We start from the raw sequence: 17,689 nt of genomic DNA on the forward strand, positions 1-17,689 counted from the left end.
CACCTCCACCTCCACCTCCACCTGCACCTCCACCTCCACCTGCATCTCCACCTCCACCTGCATCTCCACCTGTACCTCCACCTCCACCTCCACCTCCACCTGCACCTCCACCTCCACCTGCACCTCCACCTGCACTTCCACCTCCATCTGCACCTCCACCTCCACCTCCATCTGTACCTCTACCTCCACCTGCACCTCCACCTCCACCTGCACCTAAACCTCCACCTCTACCTCCAGCTCCAGCTCATCCATCTGGCATTTGGTTTGGCAAACTTCACTGAGACATCTAGAAGTTGCAATTAGATACTAAGTCAGCACAATGAAAACTCACAGTATCCAGGGTTGAACTGTGAATCACATACTTCTTAGCATACTCAGAAAAGGGAGTATCGAGTAGAAGAATGCTCCTAAACAGCTGAACCACTGATTGGATCAGAACCAGATCTCAAATAACATTAAATCTGAACTGCTTTTACTCCACTTTGTTCACCAGAATTATTCTTTACCCACAATCCTCTAGGAACTCTTTCCACTGTATAGAACTCTCCTATCCAACAGTAAATTATATTTAAACATAACTCAAGTAGTTAGAAGTATACAAAGATAATAAGAAAATGTTAATAATTACAATAACAGCAGCAGAATGTTAACATCATGCAAAAAATAAAATACATCCATTACTAAATTTAAAATAGTTAAAACAAAGAAGTGACGCTTCCATAAGGCTAAGGTTTGAAGAAATCATACAAAAGAATGAGTTAAGCCAACAATAAAAAATGCAGTAGTCTTCATTACAAAAACCAGATCATGTTAGAAACAGTGAAACATTCACAGATACAGGCATAAGTATACCCAGGCAAGGAGCATGTAAAGTTGAGATCATTGAGATAAAAAGATGGAGAAAAACAATAAAAAATATAATGTGAAGAGAAATCTATTGTGTCTATGTTTACTTCATATTTATGAGAAAGGTGAAAAAACGGAAAAGAAATATAACACGGGAGGAGTAAACTTTGTTTCAATAAAAAGATACATATAGAGATTAAAATGGCACTTATGTTTTAGGAACATAGCTTGTGGAGGGAAATCAGCACTGAGAAGTGTGTTAGTAAATACCCTGGGACTTAAGAGTGAAACAAAGCAAGGTGTCTAGAGGACAGAAATTGAGTCTGGCTCAGAATTTTATGAGCAAAATATCCAGTGGTAGAATTCAAAATCTCATTATGCAATCATTTTTCTTTTGGTACAATAAAAGAAAGATGATGGGGAGTCTTTTTCAGTAAGAAAAGTAAGAAAAAAAAATAAAGGTCGATAAATAGAAGGCAAATCTTTAATCCAGTAAAAATTAGTAATAAATCAGCAAATGAAAATTGAGAAAGGGAGACTGGGAGTGGTGGAGCATGCCTGTAATCCCAGAACCTGGGAGGCTATCAACAGGAAACTCACTATGAGTCTGATCTAGTAGTGAGACCCTAACCACACTGTAGACCCTTCCCTAAAATACAGGGGGAAAAAAAAGGAAACTGAGAAAGGATCACAGAGGGGTTTAAATAATGTGTGCTGATTTCTTCACACTGCCTAGCAGGGAATTGGAATATCAAAGATTAAACTATACATACATTTGTAGGACAGATGATTTTGAGATAATTGAGATGAGGCTCCTCTTGACTAAAGTAGTTAGAATAAATTTTGATGGACATTTTAGTCACATGAAATATACCTAATTATTTTTCATTTTTCTAAAAGTATCTATTTTTTAAAAATACTGAATGACTAACTTTGATCTTATTTTTACTCCTTGATATTAAATATTGTTCTTTGGAAAAATTATTGTTTTACTGGCATTGTGTACTAAATAATAAGACAATAATGATAACAACAATACAACTTTTTGCTAAGATTCTAGAGATTTTTCTAGTACCAGTTCTCATGCCAAAAAAACATGAGCACTTTTCAATTAAAGATCTTTCAATCTGAGTAATATGGTTGAGTCGTTTTTGATCATTTTAGCAAGATATAACATTTTTAACTAGAATTCCTATAAAATAAATCTATTTTTAGTCATATGTTAGAATAATATATATAAATATATATCCTTTTGAATTAACTAAAACTTTTTTATTTTGTATTTTCACTGATGGTTCAAATTTAGAAACTTACTTCTTAGAAGCAGTAATGAAGGGTAAATTTGTAGACAGTACAAGAGGACTCCACTATGGGACTTACTAAAATTAATCAGTGTTGCTGTTAGAACACAGAACAGTTATACACTATTAATGTCCTTTAATTGTTAATTTTCACTGAGGAATTGGAGCATCATTGACATTATTTTTCCTAAGTTTTTATTGGAACATTGTCAGTATTAAAAAAAAAAAAATCAGGGAAAACACACATTCTTTTGTTTCTGAGCTGGGAATCTAGAATTTATTAAGTATTTTTTTACATAAATAATGCATCTTGAATTTTACAGCAATAGAATGTGCAGATAACATTGGGAAACATAAGACGTAAAGAGCAATTAGAAGTAATTACTGTTTCCCCCATATTTGTAAATTATCTGCAAGTTATTGCCCAAAAGAATAAACAGTGTCAATCCTTATATGATAGGTGCTGACTAATTGCAAGAGAATTTCAATGAGTCTTCACTCTAAGAACTTAAAAGTTCTACAGATCAATTGAAAGCTACTTCCAGATACCAGTTCTCAAACAAGTTGTGAACAACTTTTGATGTCCTTGTTTACACTTACAATTTTCAGGGCTTAGTGGCTGTGTTTAACTTTGTTCACTATTTTTTGAGGTTGTCATTTACCACTGTTGTGAAGTATAGAAAAATACGAAAACCATAACGACCATGGCTACTTCCCCAAAAGTGATTCAAGATATTAATCCTTTTCCTATGCAATAAATTATATCCTTAAGTTGATTTTCTATCCCCCTGGTAATAAAAAGCATTTTTTTTTTTTACTTTCTACATTTCATCTGCAAAGGCATAGAGTGGCTTTTAACTCTAATTTAGAATAGAACATAATATTCAGAGAGGCAGGAAAATATCACTTTAACTTACAAAGAATTAGATTAGCTATTTCATTTTTCTGTGAGTAAAGATGAGTATTTTACTGATTTGAGAGAAAGAGAAAATGCACAGCTCATGTGAAGGTCTCCACTGCAATATTCCTTTTCTGTTACGGATTGTTGCTTGAAATTGTGCCTTTGACATGCTATAGTTGAATATTTCTAACAGCAGCTGTAACTGAATTTAAGAGAGATACAATTTGGAATGACTGTTTTCATTACTAAATGAAAAATCCTTATTTTTACTTGATGCAGTAGGAAAAGAAACGTTTTAAAAGAAAGAATGAGTAATTTTCGCATGGCGCTCAATCCATGTGAGACAGATGATGGGGCATTTCTCGGACCCATGCCTGAGTAAATCATCTCGTTTTCGTTGTTTCCACGATGTTGACCAACATGCTGGAAGCCTGGCTTCCCCTTCTGATTTAATCACATGATTCAGAATGACTTTGGAGGATCGCACTACTCATGGATTTATGGGGCACTTGTATGTGGGAGACTCATCACCATACCGCAGCCCTGTCGTTGTGGTGACAGAGCCTGTTTGACTGGTTTTGGATTTATGACAGAAATAATTCAGAACAGAGTCATAATTTTCCCTTGGCAATTACACTACCATTTGGTACTTTGTCCCTAAGGGGGAAATAAATGTGCTTGGATCTGTACACAAGTTTAGTAGCTAGATGTGGGGAAGAAATCAAGGTCAGAATGCTGATGTGGAGCGCGGGCCTGCAGCATCCCAGGGCTGGGCCTTAGGTCTTCTGGCTGCCCACGTTTGTGGGACCCTGTACAGTTTACATAATAGCCTTCCTTTTCTTTTCTTGTCTTTTAACCTTCAGAATGACTCTGGAGGTTAAATGTTACTCTCCTTGTATAAAGAACAAAATCAAGGCTGAAAGGTTGCCTCTCTGGAAGACTTTTATTCAGGAACTATTACTGTGCACATACTATTTAAAAGTTTTGCCACATATGCTAAGGTGATGCGTACACTTAAGACATAGTCTCTGTTTTGTTATTTATTTATTCTGAAGGATTTCAAGTCCGTGTAAAAACTGTTAAAAGAGTATTATTACTTTGTATCCATCACTCCTCGTGAGTCAGTCGTTTTACATCCGGGTCTCTGTCTAGGACTTGTAGAAGCACACTTCCGCTCTCGAATGAGTGGACTAAAATAACGCCCCTGTATGCCTCCAAAAGTGACAGCGCACAGCCACACCAATGCGACGTGGGCGGCTTCCCTGCATCCCTTTTAGCTGATCTCCAGAACTTTCTCCCTTTGGTATCCCACCCTTTGCAACGCTAAGTTGCACTCACAAAAATTTTCTCTTTAAATGCATTATTCTTGGGAGATTTATATTGTCTTCTTGCTTCATTGTAAACCTTTGTTTCCATCTAAAATTTTGATGATAGCTGTACTTTTTATAAAAAAAATGTAAGGAGTTATAATGGTCTCATAGGTGTACTTATAGATCAACTAAAAGTGGGCTTGGTTTTGAGATTTCTTTCTAAGATTTATAGTTGAGGTTGATTATCTTTTGAGTTTCTTTCCAGGTCCAAAAGTCTTACAGTTATGTCCAGGAAACAATTTTCCTCACATCTCCTGTACCATTGTGTGAATTCTCTTTTCTATTTCAGCTGAACACAGGACTCCCAAACACTACACAGCCTTGATTTTTCCCATTCTTATAAAACCTTGAGATGGAAACTATTTTCTTGTTCAAAACATTTCCTTTTATGCAAGTTAATGATACTGTCCATAATATCTTCCCCTCTCTTTCTTGTGTGTCACATGCCAATATTCTCTCAACTGGGTTTTTCCTGCATCAGTAGGATTTCTGAAACATTTCTGCTGTTGTAATTCATGCTCTTCGTGGTGTGCATATTGCTGCTAATTGATGTCAGTTTCTCTGGCCAGAATCTTTGATGGATATTAAACTATGTGCTGATTCCTAGGGATGGGGAGCAATGATAGAGAAAGTGTTTTTGACCTATTTAGCTAAATATATGATTAAGCTCTAAAAAATACACCTACGTATACGTCTACTAAGTCCTCTATTTCAAAGTTGTAGCCACGGGCCAAGCCATTCCGGACCTGTGGACATTATACTTGCCTCCTGAGGCCCTCATGATTATGCTTTCTTGATGTCTCCCACATTCCCCTGCCCAATTCTTCTATTACTAGGTGATGGGAAAAGGGAATTCAGAACTATGGCCAGACTTGTTAGGAACAGTGTTAAGAACATCACAGTCTTGATACAGGAAAACTGGGTTCAAATACAATTATTACTTTTATTTGCAGTAAGGCCCTGGAGAAGGTAGGTAACCTTTTTGAGCCTGAGTTTTGATCTATAAAATGGTTAAAGTAATACTGCCATCCTCTGAGGGCTGTTTGGAGGATTTAATACTACTGTTCATGTAAAACTTCAGCACCTGGACCGACACACCAAACGTGATGGATCTGTGCGGGCTGTCACAGTAACTGCCCCATCTGCAAAAGACCTTGTTTTCCTTTGTCCGTGACAAGTTGTTGCTTGGCAAAGACTGAAAACCTGCACTCAGAGATGTGCCAAGAACCACAATATATTATAACCTTTACCCCGCTGATGATAACATGGCTATTATTTTCTGAAGAAAATCATTCAGGACACATCAAAACTTTTGGCCCAAAGGTGTTCATAACCCTGCTATTATGATCTGAAAAATGTATATAACCAAAATACAGGAAGATAGTGAACTAGACTTATCTTTCCAACAGAATATTATTAAAAGTGATCCAGAGGCAATTCTAAAGAAGTTTAATAGCATGTAAATTTATAATTCAAATATATAAACTTTTATGTGTAGTACAGCAAAGGCTATATAAAAAGCAATGCTGTGCCATATACTTTAGACTGGAAGAGATATACTGGTAGTTTGGGTTGAGTGCTTTTTTTTCCCTTTGGTATAGGTACCTGTTATTCTCACATTTCTCTAAAAAAGCAGCCATACAGGAAGTTAGAAGCTTCACTGATTTATAGACCCTTAGGTTAATGATTTGATATCCTGATGGAAGTAAACCTAACCTCGGCAAGATCCTGTTGGAAAGTTTTATTCCTTTTGTTCCCATGGGTCTCTTCAGATCATTAGAAAACTTCTCTGCCGAATAAGCAGAATTCCATGCCAGTTTTGAGAATTGTATTTTCTAGGGAATTCATAAGCTTTTTGGATAATATTCTTGCATAGAATTCAGTTTATTTTCTGTATTAAATTTTGTACTAACTCTAATTAACCCAATTAGAATATACAGCTCCCTTTGTAGAGAGCATATATTCTTTTAAATTTATACATTGTTTAATGATTTATCAATGACCTTCCTCATATTAGCTAAAGTTGCTTTTTAACAGTTAAGTGATAATAAATAATGAGGAGAGAAGCTTTAGAATTTTTTCTTAGCGCTCCATAAAAATTATCTATAACAAATTTTATGTATGTCCTATCTTAAAAAATCATGGTCTCTGTTTTTATGTCACCCACTTCACTCACTCAGTTTATATTTTTCTCATAAGCATAGCACATATAGTGAGAGAAGATCATCTTAAAGATAATATTTCACTTCACACAGCTGAGTTTCTCTCCATAGCAGCCATGATCGTACTTTTAAACCATAAATCATACCATGTCTTCCATTGCTTTTCTGCAACCAAGAAAAATGAATCCAGGCTCCTGTTCAGTGATAGGAGATTTGATGCTCCACACTTGTGGGTTGGTGAGTGGGCCTGAAGCCCTTGGGGTTCTGAAGTAGGTCTCTGCAGAGGACGAAGAACCAAGTCACCTTCAAGCTGGACAGGAATGAGAACAGCACTCTGGTCTACTGCATCTGGCTTTGAGGGGCTGACTTGATACAGTGAAGGAAACCTTTCCATCTGATTGGGGGTCTATGTGGAATTCTGCTGTATATGGTGCATCGGTTTCGTTTGAAGAATTGGGATGGGCTTGTAGCTCAGAAGGAGGGCGCATGCCTATCATGTAAAAGGTGCTGGCTTCCATCTCTGACACCAAAGAAAATGAAATAAAACTAAAGAATTGCGAAGGGTGGTGGAGAAACTGGCCTTGGAACAAGTCAAGAGAGTATTTGAAAATTAGAAATGATTAAGGTGCAGCAAAGAACTGGGCCAAGAAAAGGCTGCTGATGAGGTTCTTCTAGAGATGGCACCAGAGAGGAGAATGGTGAAAAGCAAACACCTAAACAGATGAAAGAGAGAGGCCAAGGGACAAAGAATGTTGGGCACAATTGCTTTTCACAAAGTGCAGCTGATTAAGCTGAAGGGGTGCAGCTCAAGAGTTCTGTGCAGGCTTCAAGGCTCCCACCAGAAGGAGCTGGAGAGGGGGAAGCAAAATTCAGGGAGGCTGAGTTTCATCTGTCTGCGCTGATCTGCAGGGTCAGAGCCTCTGCTGTCCATCCAGGCCAAGTGGCACGTGATTGTGTCTGTCATGCAGAGCAGAGAGCGCTTGAAGTGGCCCCATGAGGTCGACCAGTTACAGCCTGACTTCCTGAGGCAGAATTTGTGTTCTCTGTCTTGGTTAATTTTTGCTTCTTGCTGAAAGAAAAGAGGAGATACCCAATATTAAGGAAGGAGAGGTTTATTTAGCTCACAGTTTGGGGACGTTTCAGTCAATAATCAATTGGCTCCAAGGCAGGGTGGCACAGGGCAAGGACTCAAGGCAGTAGAAGACAGCAAGAGCAGCAAGAACTTGGGGGAGAGAGCAAGCCGCTCTTCCTCCCTTATCTTGTAAGCAGGCCCCTCGCCCTGGGGTGAGTGCAGCACTCATACCACCTCCGGTGCCTTCCTCTCTCACAGGAAGAGGATGCTTACAAAGTAAGGCTCCCCAGGCCTCCTGCTGAGCTGTTTAGTTAAACTTCTAAGCTTCTCAACTTAACACAGTGTATCAACTATTCTATTCTCTTAGTATCTAAATAACACATTTAAAGGCAGGATTATTGAAAAATTCAGCAGGATCAGACCACATTTGATCAGCACCCATTTGGCAAAAGCAGTGCTGTTTGCCTTTCTGTACTTTTTATTTACTTCTGTTGACCATCAAAATGTTTCTTTTTCACCACTTGGTGTATCTTTGCTTTACAAATCTGAGGGGTTGACATTTACTAAGAAAACGGATCAGAGAGAAAAACAATGTAAGGCACAAATCTTGGGGCAACAACACTGGGCAGAATTGTCTACACTGTGGCACGTTGCTTTGCTCTGCTTTTTTTTTGACTATTTACAAGACATTAAAATTTAACTTATTAGTTATGAAAGAGGACAAAAAAGAGCAAGTGCACCTTTTTACTTTTTATGATGACATCAGTGAAATCCAGCACTTTTTAAATCCCCATCAAGGATCTGTGGCTTACTTATTCAACCTCTTCTTTTATCCTAAATACTGCCATCTCTTCTTCCCTCACTATTGTCAGTAAATATATTTTCTGGACGGTGGGAAAGAAAGAAAAACAGTGCATCAGCTTCATTTAATATTTGTGATTTTGCTGCCACCAGGCATCAAGGCCTCTGTGATTCCAGACCCATGTTGGTTTCTGCGTCAGGAACTTTGAACTTGTTTTCCCCAAAGGCAGAATCCTCCTCCTAAGGATGTGCTCATCCCGTGCTGTGGCTCTGTGCAAGGGAAGCCTCCCCTAGCGCTGCATTTAAGTCATTCCTCTCAGAATTCTTTTCCTAACTTGCTTTCCTTTTATAACAGCTGTTATCACATCATGTATGTATTTGTTTCTTGAGTCTAATGTGATAAGTGCACTGCTAGTGACCTGTAGGCAGATGTTATAGGAGGAACAAAGAAGACACTTAAAACTAGTTCAAAATGGGATTTGGCGCAGGGCCTGGGGTTCTATCCCCAGCAATTGAGACTGGGTGTGATTCTTGCTTTATCTTGGTCTTAACCATCCAGCAGAAAAGTATAAAAACAAGGTATATAAAGTAAAGCCATATCAATATGCGGAGCTGTGAAAGGCTCAAGTCAACAACTTCTGCGGATAACCCACTACTATGGTGGACTGCCTGACTGTTGGATTGTTTTGCTAAATTCACACACTTATAGTATTTAGATGCCAATGGAATACCCATCTCTGACATGACTAAACAAAAAAAGGGGATACAAAGGAAGGACCATTTTGTGTCTGTATATGCAGAATATTTAGGTTAGATATTCAGCTACTTTCGCTTAATTCAAGGAGAAGAAAGATTTGTACTAATAGTGTTTGGACAGGATATCCTGTTTGCATCTTGTACTATGGATAACCACTAAGAAGGTAACAATGCATAATGTATTAATTATTGAAACTGTCCTATCAGAAAGAAAGAAAGAAAGAAAGAAAGAAAGAAAGAAAGAAAGAAAGAAAGAAAGAAAGACAGACTGGGCGTGGTGGCGCGCTCCTGGAATCCCAGCTCTTGGGAGGTTGTAAACAGGTGGATCACTACAAGTCCAATCTAGTAGTGAGACCCTTAACACCCTGAAGACCTTCCCTAAAATATAAAAAACAAAACAAAACAAAACAAAAAATCCAAAGAAAAACATAAAAAACAAAATGGGATTTTGAGGAGAAACCTCAAGTGACACAAGCTTTTCTTGTTAGACCTGGCTTTCAATTCCATCTGTGCCTCTTTTTAGCCAGGTGAGTTGGCAGGCTGTTAAGACTTCATAGACTTGAGCTTCTTTATCTAACGTAGAGGTATAATAGTACTGATCTTAAAGCTTAGTATTATTATGATTAAGGCTAGTAAATTAAAACAAACTTACATTATTTTCCCAGAACCAGATAACCTGTATAAAGTAAGTACTTGACACATAATAGTGTAAAATTATTAAGTTAATAGTTTTCTAAAAATACTTGGGTGTGACTACAAACTTAAAATTTTTTCCTTGTTGTCCAAATAGTTGACATTTGTTAACACTTTCAATCAATAATCAAGCACTTACCCTGCTTTTTAACTCATTTATACTTGTCTCAGTTACCCTTCTTTCATTGCTGGTACAAATACCCGGCACTCAAAATGAAGGAAGGAGAGGTTTCTTTAGCTCACAGTTACTGGAGGTATCAGTCCATACTCAGCTGGCTCCAAGACAGAGTGGCACATGGCAGAGGGCAGCAGTTCATGGCAGTGGAAGGCAGCAGAACAACAAGAACAAAAAGGAGGTGTAGAAAAGAGCAAAAGGGAGGAGTAGAAGCAACAATGGCTACAGAGAGCAAGTCTGTCTCCCTTAAGTTGCATTCAGACTTTCTGTCCCATGCTGGGTGTAGCACTCATGACCATGGTCTCAGCAGTACTCACACCCATAATCCCAGTGGCACTCAGATGCATAATCCCAGTCTTGGATCATGAATTAATCACACACTCTAGAAGTAAGTCTGCCCCATGACTTACATGAGGCTTTGGGGAGAACAACTAGACATATATATATATAATTTTTCTTGAAGAAGGGACTCCAGAAATCAAATAGCTTTTCCCTATAAACCTACTGACCAGAATAAACAGATTTCGAAGCCCTCCATCAAATTATTTAATGCATCATATGAATAACATTCCCGCTGCCAGGAAAATAATTTACTAATGAGGAAAAAGAGCAGACATATTTACACAATGCCTCTGCTTCCTCAATGGCTATGAAGCTATTTTATCTTGCTGGGAGCTGCTTTATGCAAAGCTCTTGGCTAGAGAGCAGCAGGCTTATCTTCTACATATGTATCCACTAGTAAAACAGATGAGTGAGCTTACTATAAAAGTCACTCTAGTAGCATTTTCTCATTGTGCTGCTTTCAACCTACAAAAATGCCCAATTTAAAAAAAAAAGATTATGCTTACGTTTTAGTGAACCCAGTGTACATTCTTGTTTTAAAGAGCTATAGAATTATTGCTAAATTTAATTTAAATTTAAAGAAAATTGATTGAGTGCCTATTTTTTTTTTTTTTTGCTAGGTGTTGCATTAGGCTATGCAGATAAAAAGATGGGTAAACCATATTTTACTTTTCAAAGGTCTAAGTCAGGTGAATGATAAAATCATAATGATAAAATCATAGTGATAAATTTCTAATATGAAATCAATACCAATTTCATAAAAGCTTGGGAATAGAGGCTTGTCAAGGTGTGGCTGAAACCCAGAAAATAGCTGACTTAGTCAATATTGGGACTTGATTCCTTACATGGAAACTGTAGGAAGAGGAGAACCTCTGCGACCTATTTTTTGTGCAGTGTTTCACATTTTTCCTTCCATGAGGCTAAGAATAAATAGCTTCTCTTTTCATCTCTTTGATGGGGCTGGCACAGCAGGGCCCGGGGATCGAACCCCTGGCCCCTGCATCTGCTTGCAGGCACTTTAATCTGCTGAGATATTTGGCCAGCCCTCACATAAAGTATCTTAATTCTTATTTTTTTTTGTCTCTTTTTCCTTTTATGCATGCCTAAAATATATTTTTTTGGAAGCTGCAATGCATTGGATAAGGAGGATGAGAGGAAGGAAGGGGGTGTCTCAGAGACTGTGAGGGGTGGGGGCCTAGCTGTGTAGATACCAACAGTCTTTTAACTATTTCATTAAGAATCTTCATTTGCTTCTCTTCCTCCTTACCTCTTCTTTGATTCCTAAATGATTTTATATTCCCAAGTCACCACACTAAGGGAGAATATTGATCCCATATACAACCTCCTCTCACAATTTCCATAAGACACAAGTATATACGAAATATACTTAACATTTTTTATTTCTTCCATGTTGCTAGCAGCACTTTGTTGTGAGCATGAAAATTTAAGGTACCTGAATTTCAGCACCAAGACCCCAAGTGAGCTCCCTACTGGACGGATTACTTTAAACCAATCTAGTATTCTGTTCAGTGGAATCCACATACGTCCTATATTGATTGCATTATCAGTAGTAGTAATCACAGATATAATTACCAGCTAATTACACAAACACACGTGTAAGCTAGGTAGATTATTCTCCAGTATTATCGCTGCAGTTCTTAATTTTGTAATGGAGCTGATCATCCCGTTGTCCAATTAAGTGTAGCTACATATTTTGATCCAGTAGGCTTAAATCAGAGTACGCTGAATCATCAGGTAGGTAATTACTTACAAATATTGGTAACAAGGCAGAATGAGGGCAAATTGAATGTAATCTGTTTCTTACTCTATTTGAAAACTGCATTAGAAAAAGTTAACTGCTTTACAAAATATAGATCCAAATACGTTTTGGGGACAAACACAATGGGAAAGATTTTCTGTTCCTGTATGGATGGGACTGGTGACAGAATGGGCTTGGCTGTGTGTACAGGGATCCAGGTAAATTTCTGTTATAGTCGATAACAAACTTCTGAGGAATGCTGGAAGATCTGTTCAGGATAAAGGAACACAGTGGAGCACAGGGGAGGTATCTGTCAGCCCTAGCATGAAGCATAGTCATATTTCAATGGCTTTGTGTTAGTCACGTCACCATGCTTAACGTCAAGGTGTACAGTGAGTGAGAATCTATTTTAGGAAGTAGTTGAAAGCATAGAATGGGGTGCACAGTTAGAAATTTCTGCCAAGAGGACTCAACAACACCCCTGGCTCTGCTTCTACTTAATGAGTGTTTTACTTGCTTTAGCATTATTTGGAGCATGGGTTATGCTTGCTTTGCTGCGACATTCCTTTTTATACAATGCCAGGTATCTTATAAAACTTATGTCCAGGGGCTGGGGAGATGGTTCAGTAGAATAAGTGCTTGCTTGGCAAGCACAGGGTCCTGAGTTCAATCCCCGGTACCGCAAAAAAGAAAAATAAATAAAATAAAATAAAATAAAACCTATGTCCAAACCCTGCCACTTAGACTTGCACATATTAATGAATTAAAGAATGGATAATATAAAATTATAATGTATTTTCTCATTTATAAATAGGGACATGACATCATTATTATTTCATCATATTTAAATTGTATATATATGCATTAGAATAAACCATTTGTGGGGCTAAAAAGGATTATGTAAAAAGGATGGTTGAAAATATTACTTTATAGAAAAGAAACGGGTGGGCTGTAGAGATGAAGCATTTGCGTAGCCGCACAGGGAATGTGCCCAGAGAGTCAGATCCGTGCTCTTTCGCAAGTCCAGATCTCTTTTCATAACATGCTTGATTTTTATAGGCAGTCATATTGCTCACAAAGCATATCATTGAATGATGTTGACCCATTTAGAGAGTTGGTGTAAAATACAGTAAATTTTGATTGATATAAGCCTATCATAACTAAGTCTACATGAAAAAAGATTCAAGCAACTTTTCAGATTTTCTAAATTAGTTTGAGACCTATAATAAGTTAGCTACTTACTAAGGTTTCTAAACAGTATATTACATTTGTTATTTTTTTAACAAAATAATGGATTCTAAATAAATCCATTTTTAATGTTATTGCTCATGATATGTGGAAAGAGGAGGTAAATAAGTGATTACTATGGTAAGTAACAGGTAGAATTAAAAGTGTTGGACTATCAAATGACAAAATCTAAAACATGAGAAGCTACATTTATTTTATTTTATTTTTTTTTATTTATTTGAGAGAGAGAGAGAGAGAGAGAGAGAGAGAGAGAGAGAGAGAGAGAGGGGGGTGTGTGTGTGTGGCCAGCTCAGCCCACCAGGGGGCGGCGCTGGCTGGCATGTGGTGCTGGGGGATCGAACCGCGGTCCCTGATGCCTTGCCAAGCTTGTTCTAAGTAGGTGCTTTAGACCACTGAGCCATCTCTCCAGCCCCTACATTTATTTTAAGGAAGAAAACAAATCATTATTTTCATAAACGTTATGTTCTTTTCTCAGCAAGCAGTAAGTGTGCGAGGGCAAAACTTAACTATTATTGAAATGTTATTTTAGCTAAAAGATAAAGGTGCTTCTTTGCTCTTTCTAGAGTCCAACTTCATGCCATTTCTACAAGTAAACATAAAGAGGACACTTCGCAGGAAAAGTGGCACACATATCGATGTACTCTAGACCATACAAACTTTATAGGATATTTTTAAATTTTGTTTTCTCACCATTCTTGCATTGGATTTTAACGATGGCTGGTCTTATCCCACTGTTGAAACACACCCGTGAATGTCATATATTCATTTGCTTTAATTCATTTTAATTTTTAAAAAATATGAAGCACAATCTGTAGATTTGAGTTTCATTACAAATATTACAAACACAGTTAATATTCATTTGTATTAACCTGTTGAGTAATTTTGCTTATCACAATTACTAAGGCCAAAATAATCTGCAGATTTACAGATGCAGATGAGAAAAGACCTTTTTTCTTCCTGTCTATCGTCCACCATGAACCGATAAGACAGTCCACCTAGTAGGTAACACTGGAGGAGTGTGAAAGCACTAGGTTTTGTTTGACTTCCTCTCTCCTTGGTCTCACGTTAGAAGTCTACATTAATTTAACATGGACTCTTTTGTCTGTTGCTGTAACAAAAAACCTTAAACTGATATGAATAATCGAATATTCTTACTCATAATTCTAGGGGCTGGGACTCCAAGTTCCAGGCTCCTGTGGATTGGATGTCTGGAGAGGTCTTGGTGTACTCCAAAGATGGTGCCTGCCTTCCTCCTGGGTCCCCATGGCACTGAGTGGAAAGGACAGGGAGCTGATCTGAGCGTCCTTTATAAGGTGTTAATCTCAATTCACGAGGTTGGAATCCTCCTGGTTTACTCACTTCCCAAAAGCCTCTATCTCCTAATCTCGTCACATTGAATATCAACTTCTAAAACATGATTTTTTTGGAAAGATGCCATTATTCAGATTGTAGCAATAGTTAAGAACAAATAATCCACCACAATTGCTAATGCTAGTATCCGTGGTAGAAATGTCAAGGCTGAGACCACCTGTAATGTAGCATCATTTATAATTGCCTTGATTTTTGCAAGGATGTCAAATAGAATCTATTGACAATAGAGGCACACAAATATTTTTGGATTTTTCTTGCAGATATGGCCTGTTCAAATATAGACAATATGTATTCAGGCAGTTTTAAAAAGCTACATTTTATCTTTGCTAAATAATGTAGTATTATATCCGAAGTTGACACAACATCTATATTAAAGGCAGAAAAGGAGAAGAGTGGTATCTTAACATTTCTCATTGGACTTCATTAACACCTAGGACTGATTTTTATAAATGTCTGGAATATAAAGTGGATTTGAAAATAAAGCATATATTTTAATCTAACATATGTACTCTGTATTTTAAATTGGCGGTTTAACTTGATAATCTTGTTGAAAACAATATATGACATGTTACTACATAGTACTATATATAAAAAAGGAATGCATGAACTGAAATCACATTGTTCACAATCAATTATTTCCAATTATTTGTTACTGCTGATGACTTTCTTTGAGCGCAGGGGTGGCAAACTGAGGGCACACATGGCACAGTGGGCGCGCACAGCCATCATGGGTGGCCCGCGAGCTCAGTTGCACCAGCATTGCCCCACAAGGGGAGCGTTCGGGCTCAACTGCAGCATTGGAACTTTGTGCTAAATAAATGGGTTTTGTCTTGCAGGCTGGGCACTAGGTCTCCAAAAGTCATCACCACTGACCTAGGGTTTGTTAAAATGCCATATTTATTTCCACTTTAAGAAAAAAAAATACACACTCTGGTGTTTTTATATTCATGCAAATCTTTCGCTGCCTTACTCTGAATATAATGAGGGACATTGGCATCCTAAGTAGTACTATATTTAAAAAGTAGGTAATTTTATTTTTATAGCTTCTGCATGTGCTTTTTAATACTGAGATGAATCTTGTTTTCTGCCCTTTATTTGCACAAGTAAAATCTTCATTCTTGCATCATCGTGCATCTTTTGTGCATATAATTAACATGAACTTTTTTTGTGACTGCAGGGCCGGTTATTTGCCTCAGAATATTCCCCTGGAGATTATCAGATACTTGTCTGAGGAGAAGGATTTTCTTCCTTGGCATGCTGCCAGCCGGGCTCTTTATCCTCTAGATAAGTTACTGGACCGCATGGAAAACTACAATGTCTTCAATGTAAAAATATATAATTTCTGTTTTTCTCATTTTCAGAAGAGAAATCGTTGTCTCATTTTCTAATATATGCAAACCTATCCTGAATTATTTTAGTCAATTTTACTAGTTTATCATTTTTGTTCTAACTTTCTATGGAGCTCCAATGACAATCATTTATTTATTTATTTATTTATTTATTTATTTATTACGGAGGTTATGAGCAGAATATATTTACTGGGGGGAAAGAAAGCTCCTTTCCTGGAGAGGGACAGGAGGAGGGGGCCTGAGCAGGTTGTTCTCCCAATGACAATCATTTAAAGAAATTTAATACAAGTTATTTTTTTATTCTAACCAAAAAATGTCAATTAAGCTTAAAAGCTTCAAAATTATGGAAGGAATATACATAGAAAATCCGTGAAGTTCAAACTTACGCTCCAGGAGTTAAAGGGCTTTGTGTGCACAATGGACTTAACTTGGGTAGAGGGATCCCAAAGATCTTGACAGAAAATAGACAGTTTCAATAAAGATTCTTAGCCATTATTTCTATCCAAAAGGGCATGGTAAATCCAATTCACTTCCTTAATTAACAAGGATAAGATCAACATTGAGGCAAAAGCCCGCTCATAATTGGGTCCAAGGGGATGCAGGAAAGCAAACAACACGTAATCCAAACAGACATAAAGGCACGACAAACATTCCAAATGTTACCTGACCAGGTTTTCTAAGCTCAAAACCTGGAAAACCAGTCACATTGCTAATGCCACTTAATCTAATTTAATAACCCTTTTGAATAATGTTTGGGATTGAGAGCTGCCAAGTTTTGATTTCTACATTTCTTTTTTTTTGGGGGGCGGGGGGTGGAACCAGGGATTGAATTCAGGCCCTTGCACTTGCCAGGGAAGCGCTTATTCCACTGAGCCATCTCCCCGGCCCCTTGATTTCTACATTTCTTATCAGAGTGCTTTTTACTTATTTTGTGCACCATTTGTTTTTCTTTAGCTATTTTTTCACCTTAAACTTTGTTTTACAAAAATTACTCTGGCTAACTCTGCTGATTAACCCACATGCTTGGAATTACTCATAATTGGATTGTCATGACACGAATATTGTTTATTGGAACCATTAGTGTTACTATTGCTTCCTTTTTTCTTGTTCTAAGCCTGTAAAAAAGTATTTTTAAAATAATTTAAAAGAGAATTATCCTGACTTGCCTGTTCACTTTTAGTGTTGTCTAAGCTTTTAAACAACAGACAAGGAAAAAATGGGTCATTACAATTATAATACAATTTTTAACTGCTTAGAATATCTATTTCATGTCTTTTCCTTCCCAACACAGAAATACTTTAGCATGAAACTTCTAGAAAAGGATAATGCGTTTTTGTGTCTATTTGTCCTTTCTAATAGTGCACCATGTCAGATACCTCATTTTTAGTGCAAGTTAAGAATTGCTGGGCTGGTGAGATGGCTCAGTGGTCTAAAGCACCTACCTAGAACAAGCTAAGCTAAAGCACAGAGACCGTGGTTCAATCCCCCAGCACCACATGCCAGCCAGCCCCGCCCCCTGGTGGGCTGAGCTGGCCACACACAC

At 37.5% G+C, this 17,689-nt stretch overlaps 1 protein-coding gene across 1 annotated transcript in view; it reads left to right on the forward strand.

Annotated features, from left to right (window-relative positions):
- The window catches only part of Trhde (thyrotropin releasing hormone degrading enzyme), a 462,867-nt gene that overhangs the window by 417,448 nt on the left and 27,730 nt on the right, over positions 1–17,689 (forward strand). The window contains exon 13 of the mRNA XM_004632174.3: positions 15,975–16,122. Coding sequence (XP_004632231.2) covers positions 15,975–16,122 — 148 coding nt within the window. The remainder of the gene's footprint in view (positions 1–15,974; positions 16,123–17,689) is intronic.

The sequence above is a fragment of the Octodon degus genome, unplaced genomic scaffold, assembly GCF_000260255.1.
Source record: "Octodon degus isolate 3935 unplaced genomic scaffold, OctDeg1.0 scaffold00047, whole genome shotgun sequence".
Taxonomy (NCBI): Eukaryota; Metazoa; Chordata; class Mammalia; order Rodentia; family Octodontidae; genus Octodon; species Octodon degus.